A 16,736-nucleotide genomic window follows, 5' to 3' on the forward strand; every position below is an offset into this window, starting at 1 on the left:
CACATGGAACTTGATAATGACACAACAACTTCCACAAAATTAAATATCAACCAAAGCAATTAGCATTATACACTATGTGACATTGCATAACACATCAAGACTAACTTGAAAATTATCTAGACTAAACAAAGTAGTAATTTATAATAATTGTCATGTTTTAACTTTTCAAATATAGTTAATTTCCAATTCTTATCCAAAATATTTTCATTACTTGTACCACCTACACATGGAACTTGATAATGACACAACAACTTCCACAAAATTAAATATCAACCAAAGCAATTAGCATTATACACAACCTTGTTAGAAACAAGTCTTAAATCCAAAAACTAACAATTCAAAAGACTTTTCTTCTTCAGGGCCACCACCTGTTTGGACACTCTTCTCATGTACTTCATTTGTTTACTACATGATTCAACCAAAGGGTAAAAAAAACAAGATTTTTGGGAATTTAATGACCAGGCACACAAATAATTAATCAAATCAATTGGTAATAATTGAATCATAACTAGATTATATAAACCTAAAATCAACCCAACAGAAATTTAGAAAGCAATAAATTAGCTGTAGGTTGGTAAATTCAATGATCTTTCCCCAAAAGTAAACTCCAAATGAGAATTAACCAAAGTGGGTGTATCAAGATTTGGTAAATTTGGTGCAAACCCGTTGTTATTATGGTTGCTAAATTCTTGCATGAACCCATCAAGATCACCAAACCCGCCTAAAAACCCGCCACCCGAATTCGCTCCAACCCAAATCTCTTCTTCCCCTTTGATCTTCTCCCTAACCTCCAACACGCCTTGGGAAAAAGTCGATCTTTTATGAGATTCTTTTCTTGTTTTCAATTTCTTCTTTTCATTTGGTTTTCCTGTGAGCCTTTGAACCAATTCCCGGAAATTTGCCACGTCGGTTTTGATTATTTCGGGTGCAAATATGTGAATTATGCGAATTTTTGGCTTGATTTTGGAGATTATGTGAGAGTCTTTGTGCATGGTGAGTGGTTTTGTGGTTGTAGAACATGTTTGTTTGTTGTTGATCATCATGTTTTCCATTGTACACATTGTGGTTTTCTGTGTTATTAGAGAATGGAAAGAAGATGGGGCTGGTGTAAGTTGTTGTTTAGAGGAAGGAAAATGGAAGAATATGTCAAGGAGTTTTATAGGCTTTATTATTAAATGATGAAGGAATTTAAAGATATTTTAAATAAAAGAGATGACAATTGGGAAGATTTAAAATGTAAAACAAGCTGTACAGAGAGTGACCGGCACACAAAATATATCATATGTATCCAAAATAAAGCTTTTCAAATTAATATAATCATATATCATATAATATAATTATATAATTATACAATTATAATATATATATATATATATATATATATAAAATATAAAACTAGAAAAAAAAATTGGTCCGCGCGTTGCTGCGGGACCTTGCGGGTTGGATACTCATGTTTAACGTAGCGTTATGTATTTACAGAATCCGAACGCGTTGCGGTTAGTACATATATACCTAACGGTTTGCGTGTTTTTAACGAAGCGAAAATCGTGTAAAAAGGGGACGGAACCATCGATATGATATTGTTAGTTTAAGTTGTTTATTATACGTGTATATATATGTATGAATGATAGTCCATAATATTTAACGTTTTTAAAAAACGTCCGTTTTGCTTATAGTTAGTTACGTTGTGTTTGTAAAAATATTTCGAGTTGAACGGTGACCTCGAAATTTAACTCGCGAGCAGGAATATACGGCTCGTTAAAAGTTTAGCTCAAGTATTTAGCATATTTTAAAAAGCATCCGTTTCGCGTGTAGTTAGTTTCGTTGTGTTCGTAAAATTATTTCGAGTTGAACGATGACGTCGGAAAAATGTAAATCGAGGCGAGCTGGAAGATACGGCCGATTAAAAATCTGGGTAGAGTTCGTTTAAGTTTTTTTAATAAAATAGTAATATTGCAATGTGCACCCTTATTTTTGGAGGAAAGAATTGTATTTTGGGTTATTGATGAGGGGGTGAAGATGTAATTTTTATATGTGTCGTTTCATGGTAAGCATACGACCAAAATCTGGTCTTCAATTAGTATTATAAGGTAATAATACTTGTTTACATTATTAACCGAGTTATAAGTTTCTTTAAAATAATATATAGCTTAACTTAATTAATGGTTAGAGTCCTGATTATTAGGAATTCGGAAGGCCCCAATAAGATTAAGACAGCTGATTTAAACCAATCACTCATCCACGAATGATAAACGAATAATAAAGCATATAACAATAAATATAAATGACACGAGACTTAACATGGTTATATCCCAACTCCAAAACACGAAGAAGAGTTTACTCTACGGGCGCAAACCAGAGATTTTTCACTATAATTTTCATGCACATTGTTATGGGTTACATATATAGGTAAAAAAAAAAAAAACAAGGAAACAACTTTAGAAACAAGTATTCTTAATCTATAAACTTCTGGACGATCAACACTAAACTCGCGATCGCGAGTCTTCTCCTTTGTTTTTCTCGCGTTCGCGAAGTCAGCATCAGCATCACTTGTTCCTTTATTTGATTCTTCTTCGCCATCTAACAATCTACCACTCGAAGGATACATTAAACAACCTTCGCCAACCCGTCAACTATGTTCCTTTAACACCCACAATAACTCCAAATTATCCGATTACCAACTTCTTTTGATACCGCCGGATGAGACACCCGAATCACGTCACACTTCACTCATTAAACTACGAGCAAGTGAATTCTTCCGACACCAAAAACACCGCTGAGCGATGATCCAATCTCTTAGTTACTATGTTGGGTCATCTCGGTTTCTGCACCACCATCTTCTAACACAAATATCATCTTCATACCTCAGAAGACCAATTGAAGTATGCGACTCTTCAATTATAAGATTCTTTCATGAGACAAACACCGCCTTATTGATCAATCTAGACATGTCCAATCCTGAACCCACATGTCAAAGATCACCCTCGTACATGTTTTCAATGTCTATCTATGATTTTCCTTCCCGGCAATCAGAAAATCTAACAGACCCCCTCGTAGACTCTTTATCAAGGCTCCGGTGAGAACGCAATCACACCTTGAAGTCTACCATCTTATTTTAACTTTCCACTTTCTCGCTGGTACACTGAACTCCTCATAGCTATGAATTCTACAAAACCAAGCACACTCCCACTGTACGAGCAAGAATTAAATTACGGCTACTCGAGAAGAAACTTGGTTCGTACAACTGGTCAGTCGCAAAATATTTTTGCCATCGGAGAGTAAAACAAGTAGTCGAAGCCCTACTGTTACCAGAATCAACACGCTAAATTTGAGAACAATGGAGAAACAAGTCGCGTAATCATCTCCATCACTCTACTAGTTGACTAACTCCCACTAGCTCGATAACTTCCGTCGGTTACCAAACTCACATCTAGTTCCCGACACTCTCAACAATCCTAGAAAGCTCAACTTCCAGGACTTACACGATTATCTGACCCTCTTCCATCACCTAAGGACTTCTAATTGATCACCCTCAATGAATAAATCGCTCCCTTTGTTGAAACATCAACCAAACCCGAGCAACCATCAAACGCGTTCTATCCGACACCCTTCGACAATCAATTTCCTTAGTGACGAGGAACTATAATCCGCTCGCATATTCCATAATCACTGGAATATTGACTAAATACCATTGGCCATCCCGTTTCCTAACCGTAAGCACCAAACTTTCTCGATACTCCCACTATCGACTTTCAACTGATGCATATTGTTCGTTACCTAAACGCTCTAACCCGAGAGAATAAACACCATCCCAAGCTCCCATAACAAACCCACATCTCTGAAACACATGAATCGTATCGCTCGAAGTTTCCGAGATAAAACCATCTCGCGCTCACGTCATCAAACTTGATAAAAGTTCACCCTGAAAACTGCCCAGATTCGAAAAATCATATCTCAAGATCCAACGGTCTCATCAGCCTCAGATGTTTACCACTGATAATGCTAAAAACGAACATATATTTCATAGCATTATTCCTCAAGAAAGACAAGCTTTTAGTTGCAATTGTTCTATTTACAAGTGATATTCGTTTAAATAATAAAAGGTGAAGACAAAAGACAGATTCGACGATTTGAAGACGCAAACGACCAAAAAGCTCAAAAGAACAAAAGACAATCAAAAAGGTTCCAATTATTGATAAGAAACGTCTCAAAATCACAAGAGTACAAGATTCAAAACGCAAAGTACAAGATATTAAATTGTACGCGAGGACGTTCGAAAAACCGGAACCGGGACCAGAGTCAACTCTTAACGCTCGACGCAACGGACTAAAAATTACAAGTTAACTATATATATAAATATAATATAATATATAATTAATTATATTAATTATATATATATTATATATATATATTTAAAACCGTCGGCAGCAGGAAACTCCAAGGGTGTAAACTGAAAATACCTCTCCGCGACTCGCGGAGTTTGAAGGCCATTTTGCCGCGAGTCGCGGAGCCCCAAAATTCACTTCTGGCTATAAAGCCAACCGAATTCTGATCGAATTTATCATCATATTTTCATCTCTCTCTCAATATATACGAGTAAATATATTTATATTTATAATTTATATTTTAATTTTAATTATAATTCTAATAATAAGGGTATGTTAGCGAATGTTGTAAGGGTGTAAGTCGAAATTCTGTCCGTGTAACGCTACGCTATTTTTAATCATTGTAAGTTATGTTCAACCTTTTTATATTAATGTCTCGTAGCTAAGTTATTATTATGCTTGTTTAAAACGAAGTAATCATGATGTTGGGCTAATTACTAAAATTGGGTAATTGGGCTTTGTACCATAATTGGGGTTTGGACAAAAGAACGACACTTGTGGAAACTAGACTATGGGCTATTAATGGGCTTTATATTTGTTTAACTAAATGAAAGTTTGTTAATGTTAATATAAAGATTTACAATTGGGAGTCCCTATAAATTACCATATACACTCGATCGGACACGATGGGCGGGGTATTTATATGTACGAATAATCGTTCATTTAACCGGATACGGGAATGGATTAATAGCCACTAGAATAATTAAAACAGGGGTGAAATTACATTCAAGGGTAATTGGTGTAATTGTTAACAAAGTAGTAAAACCTTGGTTTACACGCAGTCGATAACCTGGTGTATTCATTAAACAAAGTATTAAAACCTTGTTACAATTCGAATCCCCAATTAGTTGGAATATTTATCTTCGGGTATAATAATAATTTGACAAGGACACTTGCAATTTATATTTATGACTGATGGACTGTTATGGACAAAAACCAGACGGACATATTGAATAATCCAGGACAAAGGACAATTAACCCAAGGGCATAAAACTAAAATCAACACGTCAAACATCATGATTACGGAAGTTTAAATAAGCATAATTCTTTTATTTCATATTTAATTTCCTTTATTTTATATTTAATTGCACTTCTAATTATCGCACTTTTATTTATTGTTATTTAATCGCACTTTTAATTATCGTACTTTTTAATTATCGCAAGTTTATTTTATCGCACTTTTATTATTCGCAATTTCATTATCGTTATTTACTTTATGCTTTAATTTAAAGTCTTGTATTTATTTTATATTTTACATTAGGTTTTAACTGCGACTAAAGTTTTAAAATCGACAAACCGGTCATTAAACGGTAAAAACCCCCCTTTTATAATAATAATATTACCTATATATATATTTGTATTTTTATAAAAGTTAACTAATATAGCGTTGAGCTTTGTTTAAAGATTTCCCTGTGGAACGAACCGGACTTACTAAAAACTACACTACTGTACGATTAGGTACACTGCCTATAAGTGTTGTAGCAAGGTTTAAGTATATCCATTCTATAAATAAATAAATATCTTGTGTAAAATTGTATCGTATTTAATAGTTTTTCCTAGTAAAATAATAACTATTTTATATACTACCCCGCTGCACATCAAGTATTTTTGGCGCCGCTGCCGGGGAACATCTTAAAAGCCGGAAGCGCAACGCTAATATAAAAAAAAAAAAAAGATTTTCATCTACTTTTATTAAGTCGTTTTTGTAAAATTACGTTTTAAAAATTCGAAAAATATAAAAAGAAAAAGAAAAACAAAAATATTAGTATTTTTAAGATTTTGTTAAATATTTAAGTTTTATAAGTTTCTTTATTTTTATTTTAGTTTATAAAAATATAAGTTTTAATTTTAATATCTTTTATTTAATTAAAAAAACAGAAAACAAAATAAAAAAAAAAAAATAAAGAAAAACGCGTAAAAACAAAAGCTGTCAACTGAATTCCTGAACCCCGCGACTCGCGGGGTTTTCCTCTTTATTTGCCGCGACTCGCGGAGACCCTCTGACACACGGACAAAAACCCTAATCACGGGTTATTTTTAATTATTATTATTATTAAAACCTAATTATTATTATTATTATTATTAGTTTTAAGTTTTATTTTTATTTATGTATTTAGTTTAAATAAGTTTTTATTAAATTGTAAAATTAGTAGTTTTATTAAATAAATAATATAAAAATAATATTTTTATAAAAATTGTACTTTTTACAACTTTTTGTATATTTTTATAATTTGTACCTTTTTAATCGCTGTAGCGTAATATTTGTATTTTTTCGCTCATAATTAATTTTAAAATTAGTTTTTGCTATAGTTATTTTTACTCCTAGATTTTTAGGCTTTGCCGTAGAATTACTTAAGTGCTTTTTCTTTAGACTAAGATTTAGGTGCTTTAGAATTTTGCGACGCCTTTTTAAGTTTTAGTTTCTTTTTAAGTTATTTCCATTTGGGATTTAGTTTTTCCTGTAAGCTTTAATATTTTTAGACCTTTTACTATGTATCAATTATCGTTCCAATTAGTAATTTCCATTTGCGATTATAATTTTAAGTTAGTTGTAGTAATAAGGTTAAATTAGTTAAGTATTTTTAAGTTTTTATAAGTTTCTTTTATTTTTCCGTCACCTTTTATTTTTCAACCATATTTTTCTTTTTCGACCTTTTGCGACGAACTCTTTGTCTTTCTTATTTCTCGCCATTCTAGTTTTTAGGACATAGATTTTTATTCTACTTCTTATCTAAATTTCTTAAAATTACGAAAATTTATTTTGAGTAGTTAAATTGATAGACATCAAAATTTTCTGGTTCGTAGTAATAGTTGGATTTGTACGTGGACCGGGTTATTGGAGCCAAACAGTCCTCAATTATATTGAGACCAAACGAATCCTGCCCCTCTGCTGCATCTTTTGGCTATTCGAAACGTGGGCAAAATCAGAAAAGTCTATTGATTGGATAACTTATTATAATTTTTCTTTCCTTTTTAAAAACTAATAGGATATTCAGTGAATGCACCGAGCAAGACGTTCATCACCTTTTGTACGTTCACCACCTGTAACTCGATCAAGACATCGTTTAACAAATATAACCGCCGTTGATTTTTCTTTAGAATCGTCATCCAGTCGACCAAGTACTTCAGTTCAAATTTCCGATAATCCATTTTTTTGAACCCGACCTCACAATTGAGAATCCAGAAAATATTCAGGAACGGTTCATAGATCCTGAACCATTAAACTTTCATCCGGAACCACCAATCATTCAAACAGATATTGTTGAGGAACGAACTATTAAATCAGAACCATCTAGTGATACCGAGTCAACAAATTCAATTATGGAGAATCTGGAACCTTTAAGTATGGAAGACCGAATGAGAGCTAAACGCACTGGCCAAGGTCACGCAATTACTCATCCAGACATTAATGCGCCAGATTATGAAATCAAAGGACAAATTCTACACATGGTGACTAATCAATGCCAATTTAGTGGTGCGCCGAAGGAAGATCCAAATGAACATCTACGTACCTTTAATAGGATCTGCACACTATTTAAAATCCGAGAAGTGGAGGATGAACAGATATATCTCATGTTATTTCCCTGGACTTTAAAGGGAGAAGCCAAAGATTGGTTGGAATCGTTACCTGAAGGGGCGATCGATACATGGGATGTTTTAATTGACAAATTTCTTAAACAATTCTTTCCCGCATCTAAAGCCGTAAGACTTCAAGCAGAAATTGTTACGTTCACACAGAAGCCAAATGAAACTCTATATGAGGCGTGGACAAGATATGGAAAGTTGTTAAGAGGATGTCCGCAACATGGTTTAGACACCTGTCAAATAGTACAAATATTTTACCAAGGATGCGACATCACTACAAGAAAAGACATAGATATAGCAGCTGGTGGTTCGATTATGAAGAAAACCGAAACTGATGCTTACAAAATTATTGATAATACTGCTTCCCACTCACATGAGTGGCACCAAGAAAAAGACATCATTAGATCATCTAAAGCAGCTAGAGCCGATTCTAGCCATGACTTAGATTCCATTTAGGCAAAGATAGATGCTTTCGAGAGACGAATGGAAAAGATGACTAAAGATATTCATGCTATACGAATTAGTTGTGAGCAGTGTGGAGGACCACATTTGACAAAAGATTGTCTCAATATTGAATTAACAATGGAACAAAGAGAGAATATTTCATACATAAACCAAAGGCCTGGAAATAATTATCAGAATAATTATCAACCGCCAAGACCGATTTACAATCAAAACCAGAATTATAACCGAAATATTCCATACAACAACCAACAAGGTCCTAGCAATCAACAAGTATCCAATAATACTTACAATCAGCAAAGACCGAATTTTCAAAACAAACCACCACAACAAACCGATGATAAAAAGCCGAATTTAGAAGATATGATGACGAAGCTAGTTGAAACTCAAACGCAGTTTTTCACATCTCAAAAACAAACCAATGAACAAAATGCTCAAGCATTTAGAAATCAACAAGCTTCTATTCAAAATCTAGAACAAGAAGTAAGTAACCTAGCAAGGTTAATAGGTGAAAGAAAACCGGGAAGTCTACCTAGTGATACAAATGCTAACCCCCGGAATGAAACAGCTAAAGCTATTACCACAAGAAGTGGTACAACACTTAAACCACCTAAAATACCTGTAACTTCTGATGAAACTATTCCTACTCCACAAGAACCACAACCAGATCAAGATAAGGAAAAAGAACCGGTAGTTGAAAAGGTTAATGAAGATAACACAGTTAAGGATAAACCTTATGTTAAACCATACCAACCACCACTTCCTTACCCAAGTAAAATGAAGAAAGAAAAACTTGAAGCCGAGCAATCCAAATTCTTGGATATGTTTAAACAGATAAATGTAAATCTTCCTTTCATTGACGTAATTTCAGGAATGCCAAGGTATGCTAAATTCTTGAAAGATCTAATCACGAATAGAAAGAAAATGGAAGAACTCTCGGCTGTTACTATGAATGCTAATTGTTCAGCAGTGCTGTTGAATAAGATACCAGAAAAACTATCTGATCCAGGAAGTTTCACAATTCCATGTTTTCTGGGTAGTCTTAGTTCAATAGAAGCATTAGCAGATTTAGGTGCTAGTATAAATCTAATGCCGTATTCACTATACGCTAAACTAGACCTTGGAGAATTGAAACCAACCAGAATAAGCATACAACTAGCCGATAGATCAATAAAATATCCTAGAGGGATAATGGAGAACATGCTAGTTAAAGTTGGTACTTTAGTATTCCCAGTAGATTTTGTTGTTTTAGACATGGAAGAAGATTCTCAAGTTCCTCTCATATTAGGAAGACCATTCTTAAACACGGCTAAAGCAATGATAGACGTGTTCGGTAAGAAACTGACCCTAAGTATAGAGGATGAGAGTGTTACCTTTTCAGTTGATAGAGCAATGCAACAACCACAATCTGCAGATGATACATGTTATTATATTCAAACTATAGATGCACATGCAGAATTATTAGAAGAATTTCCAGAATTACAAGGAACAGGAGAATGTTCTTTAGGAGAAGGTAATGAACCAATTGATGAAGCTGAAATGTTAGCTACACTTATAGCTAATGGATATGAGCCAACAACAGAAGAAATTCAAATGCTAAAAGAAGAAGACAGATATCGATATAAATCATCGATAGAAGAACCTCCGAAATTAGAGTTAAAGCCACTTCCAAACCATTTGGAATACGCTTATTTACATGGTGAATCTGAATTACCTGTAATAATATCGTCTTCTCTTACTGAAAATGAGAAATCACAACTCATTTCTGTGTTGAAAGCTCATACACCAGCCATTGCATGGAAGATTCATGATATTAAAGGAATAAGTCCTTCGTATTGCACACATAAAATCCTTATGGAAGAAGGTCATAAAACGTATGTGCAACGCCAACGAAGACTAAATCCTAATATGCAAGATGTAGTTAAGAAAGAGATTATTAAACTGCTAGATGCAGGTTTGATATATCCAATTTCTGATAGTCCATGGGTAAGCCCAGTTCAATGCGTGCCTAAGAAGGGTGGCATGACTGTCATTACAAATGAGAAAAATGAGCTTATTCCTACTAGGACTGTAACAGGATGGCGTGTATGTATTGATTATAGAAAATTAAATGACGCCACCAGAAAAGATCACTTTCCCTTACCTTTCATAGATCAAATGTTGGAAAGATTAGCCGGAAATAGTTACTACTGTTTTCTAGATGGATTTTCCGGATATTTTCAAATTCCAATAGCACCCGAGGACCAAGAGAAAACCACATTCACGTGCCCTTATGGTACTTTTGCTTACAAACGCATGCCATTTGGACTTTGTAACGCCCCTGCAACCTTTCAAAGGTGTATGATGGCGATTTTTCACGACATGATAGAAGAATGCATGGAAGTATTCATGGATGACTTTTCAGTCTTCGGTGATACATTTAAATCATGTCTAGTTAATCTGGAACGAATGCTAATTAGATGCGAAAAATCAAATCTAGTACTTAATTGGGAGAAATGCCATTTCATGGTTAAAGAAGGCATCGTTCTTGGACATAAAATTTCAAAAGAAGGAATTGAAGTGGATAGAGCTAAAGTAGATGTAATTGCTAAACTTCCACATCCCACCAATGTTAGAGGAGTTAGGAGTTTTCTAGGGCATGCCGGTTTTTACCGACGTTTCATAAAAGATTTTTCTAAAATTGCCACTCCTATGAATAAACTCCTAGAAAAGGATGCGCCATTCGTCTTTTCAGATGAATGTATCAAATCTTTTAATATACTTAAAGAAAAACTCACTAATGCACCGATCATGATAACACCAAATTGGAATCTACCATTTGAACTAATGTGCGATGCAAGTGATTTTGCAATGGGAGCCGTTTTAGGACAAAGGATTGAAAAACGATTTCAACCTATATATTATGCTAGTAAGACGTTACAAGGAGCACAAACGAACTATACAACTACTGAAAAAGAACTCCTTGCTATTGTCTTTGCTTTTGACAAATTTCGATCATATCTCGTTCTAGCAAAAACGGTGGTCTATACCGACCATTCTGCTCTTAGATACCTATTTTCAAAACAAGATGCTAAACCAAGATTAATCCGTTGGATCTTACTCTTACAAGAGTTTGATATTGAAATCCGAGATAAAAAAGGAGCAGAAAATCTCGCCGCTGATCATCTTTCTCGTCTTGAAAAACCCGAATTAGAAGTTCTGAATGAATCGGCCATACAAGACAACTTTCCTGATGAATATCTATTGAAGATAGATTATAAAGAAATCTCATGGTTTGCAGACTATGCAAACTACTTAGTTTGTGGATTCCTTGAAAAAGGATTATCGTACCAAAGACGAAAGAAATTCTTCAGTGATATAAAACACTATTTCTGGGAAGATCCACATCTGTTTAAAAGTTGTCCCGATGGAATAATACGCCGATGTGTATTTGGAGATGAAGCTAGTAAAATTTTAAACCATTGTCACACAGGACCAACAGGAGGGCATTATGGGCCTCAACTAACAGCAAGAAAAGTTTATGAAGCTGGATTCTATTGGCCTACAATTTACAAAGACGCACACCTTCTTTGCAAATCCTGTGATGCATGTCAAAGGGCCGGAAAAATAAGTCAACGTGATGAAATGCCACAAAATGTCATCCAAGTATGTGAAGTATTTGACATTTGGGGTATTGACTTTATGGGTCCATTTCCAAAATCTCATAATAATCTATATATACTCGTAGCCATTGATTATGTATCTAAATGGGCGGAAGCACAAGCTCTCCCAACTAACGATGCACGAGTTGTAGTCAATTTTTTAAAACGTCTTTTTGCAAGGTTTGGAACACCGAAAGCTTTAATAAGTGATCGGGGTACTCATTTTTGTAATAATCAACTTGAGAAAGTTCTTAAAAGATATGGAGTAACTCATAAAATCTCCACCGCATATCATCCACAAACAAGTGGACAAGTTGAAAATACAAACCGAGCTTTAAAACGAATTCTAGAGAAAACCGTAGGATCAAATCGGAAGGAATGGTCCATTAAATTGGAGGATGCACTCTGGGCTTTTAGAACAGCCTACAAAACTCCAATTGGAACCACACCTTTTAGACTTGTTTATGGAAAAGCATGTCATCTTCCAGTAGAAATTGAACACAAAGCATTTTGGGCTTTGAAGACATGTAATCTTGATTTACATGAAGCTGGACGTCTACGATTAAGTCAACTAAACGAATTAGAAGAATTAAGACATGAAGCATACGAAAATTCGTTAATCTATAAAGAAAGAACGAAGAAATGGCATGATAAAAGAATCAGAAATTCAAAAGAATTTAAAGAAGGAGACAGAGTTCTTCTTTTCAATTCACGATTCAAGCTATTTCCTGGAAAATTGAAATCAAGATGGTCTGGACCATTCATAGTCAAAAGAGTTTTCCCATACGGAACGATAGAATTGATAAATTCAAATGGGATTGAATTTAAAGTTAATGGTCACAGAGTTAAACATTACATACATGGTCCGATGGAGGTCGACAACGAAGTTAATCACAATTTCGATGCCACAGCTAACTAAGTGTGAGGAGAATCAAGTCTTTAAAGGATAATATATATTTCTGTTAGAGTTAGATTGTCTGTTTTCGTGTAGTTCTCGAAAATGGAACACGTATGGTCTTTCCCTAGCAGACCCTAAAGAACTAGTCTTCTCCCCCCATTCTGAATTTTTATTTTTTTTAGGTTTTTACAAAATGAAGACTGCCTGTGAACTAAACCATGGTCTAATGCTACACGCTTTGATCACTAAACGTAATAATGACATACTCCCGAGTGAAATAGTATCAGTAATCAGAGAAAGAATGGACGGAGTTAGAAAAGGATCCAGATGCGAAGATAATAAGTTACAATTTGGTAAAGGAAAATCAAAATCCGCAGCGAAAAGAAGAGCACGACACCTAGAAAGATGTCACAAATGCGGAAAATGGTCACATGGAGGTAAATGTTCAAATAATCAAACCTATTCAAATACAGAATTTGTTACTTTATGCAGAGACGGACCGTTCATATGTTTAGAAGAAAAGACAATGAATGCTCGAGGTTACGCCTATGCAGCCATGGAAAACCAATTAAACCGACTATCTTATGAATATAATAGATCATATAACTAAGAAATCTATTTCACAGGTATGTCTGTACAGTTTTTATTTTTATTTTTATTTTTAACCTTTTGATAATAAACGCTAATTTGTTCGCTAAAAAGTATTAAATTGGTATTAAATAAAATTAGGTTTGGCGACCGAAATTATTGATATCCTTCAAAAATTTATTACATCACTGCGAAATTTAACGTTTATTCTTAAGGTATAAATATCTTTAATCAATCAACCCAAAATATTTCAAAAATTCGTCATGAGTTAAATTAGGTCTTGGAACCGAAATTACTTTACCGAAAAGAGGGGCGCATATTTTTGATAATATTTGATTGATTAAAGTGGGATAAAAAGAAAAAAAAAAAGATTTTTAAATTTATTTCTACCATGTTTTTAAAATTAATATTTAAATCTTAAATTAATATTGTAAACTTTGTAAAAACAATATTTTTAAAATTGTAAATATTTGAAAAATTAATATAAGTTTGGTATGAATTTATGAATTTTTAAAATAAGTTTGGTATGAATTTATGAATTTTTAAATTAAGTTTGGTGTGAATTTTTAATTTTTAAAATATGAAATTTTAATTTTATGCATTTCAAATTTTAAGTTTGGTGTGAATTTTTAATATTAATTTTGAATTTTATATTTATGTTGTGTGAATTTAAAAACAAAAATTTACTTTATCTCATTAAGTTAAAAATATGATTTTAAAATTCGTCGTAAGTTGAAGACTAGGTCTTTGAACCGAAATTGCTTTACCCGAGGGAGGGACGAGAACTTTTATTATCATTATTTTTAATCTTATTGATTTAAAGTATGCCAAAAACATTAAAAAACCCAAAAATCTTAGCTTTTAAAACAATCGCTACAAAAAGACAAATTTTAAAATTTTGTCGAGGGACAGACTAGGACATCGATCCGAAACGACCTCGTCCTAAATAACAAGGGAAACAAAATTTTAAAATTAAATACTTGATTGTTTTATAAGTTAAAGATTATATAAAAAAAAAAAAAAAAAAAAAAAAAAAAAAAAAAAAGGGTAAACTCCGCGACTCGCGGAGTTTACAGTGCAAACCTCCGCGACTCGCGGTGGTATGAAAATACAGAAAAAAAAATAATAAAAGGAACGAGCTGGAACAGAATAACACACACACACATACTGCACTTCGAAAAAACCCGAGAAAACCCACGAAAATCATCCCAAAAACTCGATTTTTCACCGTTAATCTTCAAATTTTTCACTACAATCATGTTGAGGAGGATCTTATCTAAGAATTACTCAAGAAAACAGGTACAATTACACCCCAAATCACCTTTAAATCCGAATTTTAGTGTGTTCTTGAGCATATTTTCATAATTTGAATTTTGTTAATTTTTAGTGTAATTAGTGTTAAATTGTTAGTATATTATGCATGTATAACCTAGATTGATGCTTGTTAACATGATTTGAAGCCAAAAACTTCAAAATCTTTAGAATCTAGGGTTTGTGTTCTTGAGCAAATTTGGGGCTTTTTGATATAAACAGGTTATGGCCGATTTTTGTCATGAATTGTTGCTAAATTGAGTAGTGTAACATGTCTAGGTAGTTAAAAGATCCAAACTTTGAGCCTAAACATAATTTTGAGAATTAAAGTGGACTTTTTCAAGTCCAAAATTCATGAACTTGATTTTTGAAAGATAATGCCATTTGAGACTTGTTTATTTGCTAGTAATGATTATTTTGACATGTTATTTGAGTTGAATGCTTATGAACTTGGCGAAAATTTTCGTATATGCTTATTTGAAAAAGTGTAGATTTGATAAAAATGTGGAAATAAGCTTAAGTTTGATATAAATTGATAATGTCATTGTAATTATTTTGATTGATGATTTTGCTGACACTAATGCATATTTGGATGCACAAAATTTGTGTTTGATGTGTTTTGCAGAATGAAAGGGGTGAATCTTCATCCCAAGCCCGCCATGCTCCTGCTGAGAACTTGGAACAACAGGAGGTAGATAACTACTACAAGCAGGATGTACCTCATCCAGTCATGACCTTTTCAGATATGCACTTGGAACAGTTGCACCCGAACCTGAGATTTGACAGACTTTGGATAGATTATCCAAAATATCAACGGGGTTTGCATACTCTTCATTCCAAGGTTGTTGAGGTACCAAGGGTCATAGAATGGGGACCCTTGGAAGCTGTAGAATTGGCCGGGCCAATTAGGGAATTACTGGTACAGAGGTATGGTAATTCTTCTTTTAATGACTGGATATGTTTATTCACCATACGCAGACCTGTATATAAAGTATGGTGTGAAGAGTTGTTATGTAGTATAGAGTTGAATGATCGGGTAGCTAGTTTAACCGATCGTTCTTTTATTAGATTTTTGTTAGGCGGTTCGATGCGCCACATGTCTTTACTGGACATGGCTCAGGCTTTACGTATATACACGCCTGAGGAATTAGCGTCTGCCGATTGTAGAGGATTGATACTAAACGGTAGGAAAATAGATGAGAATTTTGATACACACGGTGTGTGGAGTCAAATGACAAGCCACCACCGTTTCAAAGGGGGAAACTACTCTTATTTGGATATAGATAGAGCCGAATTAAGAGTAATACATAGGTTTTTAGCTAATTCGATTACACAAAGGGGTAAAAACAAAGAAAAGGTAAATGAACAAGATTTGTTTTACCATATGTGTATTCGAGACCCACACAGCGCTGTAAGTATACCATATTGTGTGGGTTATTATTTATCAGCTATGGTTCGAGGGATGCGTCCACATAGCATAATAGGAGGTGGTATTTTTATTACTTTGATTGGTGAATATCTCGGTGTGGATATAAGTCGGGGGGGATTATTAGTAGAAGAGCCGGAACCCCGCGACACTATAGGTTTAAATGTATACCATGGTGCGAAAGTGTTGAAGCGGCGAAATAACGCCGCAGTACGATACAATGGTAGACATCCACAGGCAGAGAGAAACCAGGAACAAGGTAATGTAGGAGGGGGGAACCAGATGCAAGAAATGCATAGGTTTATAGCTTCTCAGGAATACGAAAATGCTAGACAGAGAGCATTTGAAGATTGGCAAGTTCATCAGAACCAGATCATAGCGCATTGCCAACATATAGGTAGAAACTATATTCCTACACCGAAACCCGTCTTCCCTCCTTG

At 34.0% G+C, this 16,736-nt stretch overlaps 1 protein-coding gene across 1 annotated transcript; it reads right to left on the reverse strand.

Annotated features, from left to right (window-relative positions):
- Positions 1–246: 246 nt before the first annotated feature.
- LOC139898658 (VQ motif-containing protein 25-like) lies at positions 247–1,119 on the reverse strand. The gene has a single exon (XM_071881414.1). The coding sequence runs from the start codon at positions 1,059–1,061 to the stop codon at positions 561–563; it is 501 nt and encodes a 166-aa protein (XP_071737515.1). The 5' UTR covers positions 1,062–1,119; the 3' UTR covers positions 247–560.
- Between the last annotated feature and the right edge of the window lie 15,617 nt (positions 1,120–16,736).

The sequence above is a fragment of the Rutidosis leptorrhynchoides genome, chromosome 3 (genome assembly GCF_046630445.1).
Source record: "Rutidosis leptorrhynchoides isolate AG116_Rl617_1_P2 chromosome 3, CSIRO_AGI_Rlap_v1, whole genome shotgun sequence".
NCBI lineage: Eukaryota > Viridiplantae > Streptophyta > Magnoliopsida > Asterales > Asteraceae > Rutidosis > Rutidosis leptorrhynchoides.

What these genes read in the sequence shown, in the direction of transcription:
- LOC139898658 (XM_071881414.1), bottom strand. Translation starts at nt 1,061, where the DNA reads ATGTGTACAATGGAAAACATGATGATCAACAACAAACAAACATGTTCT.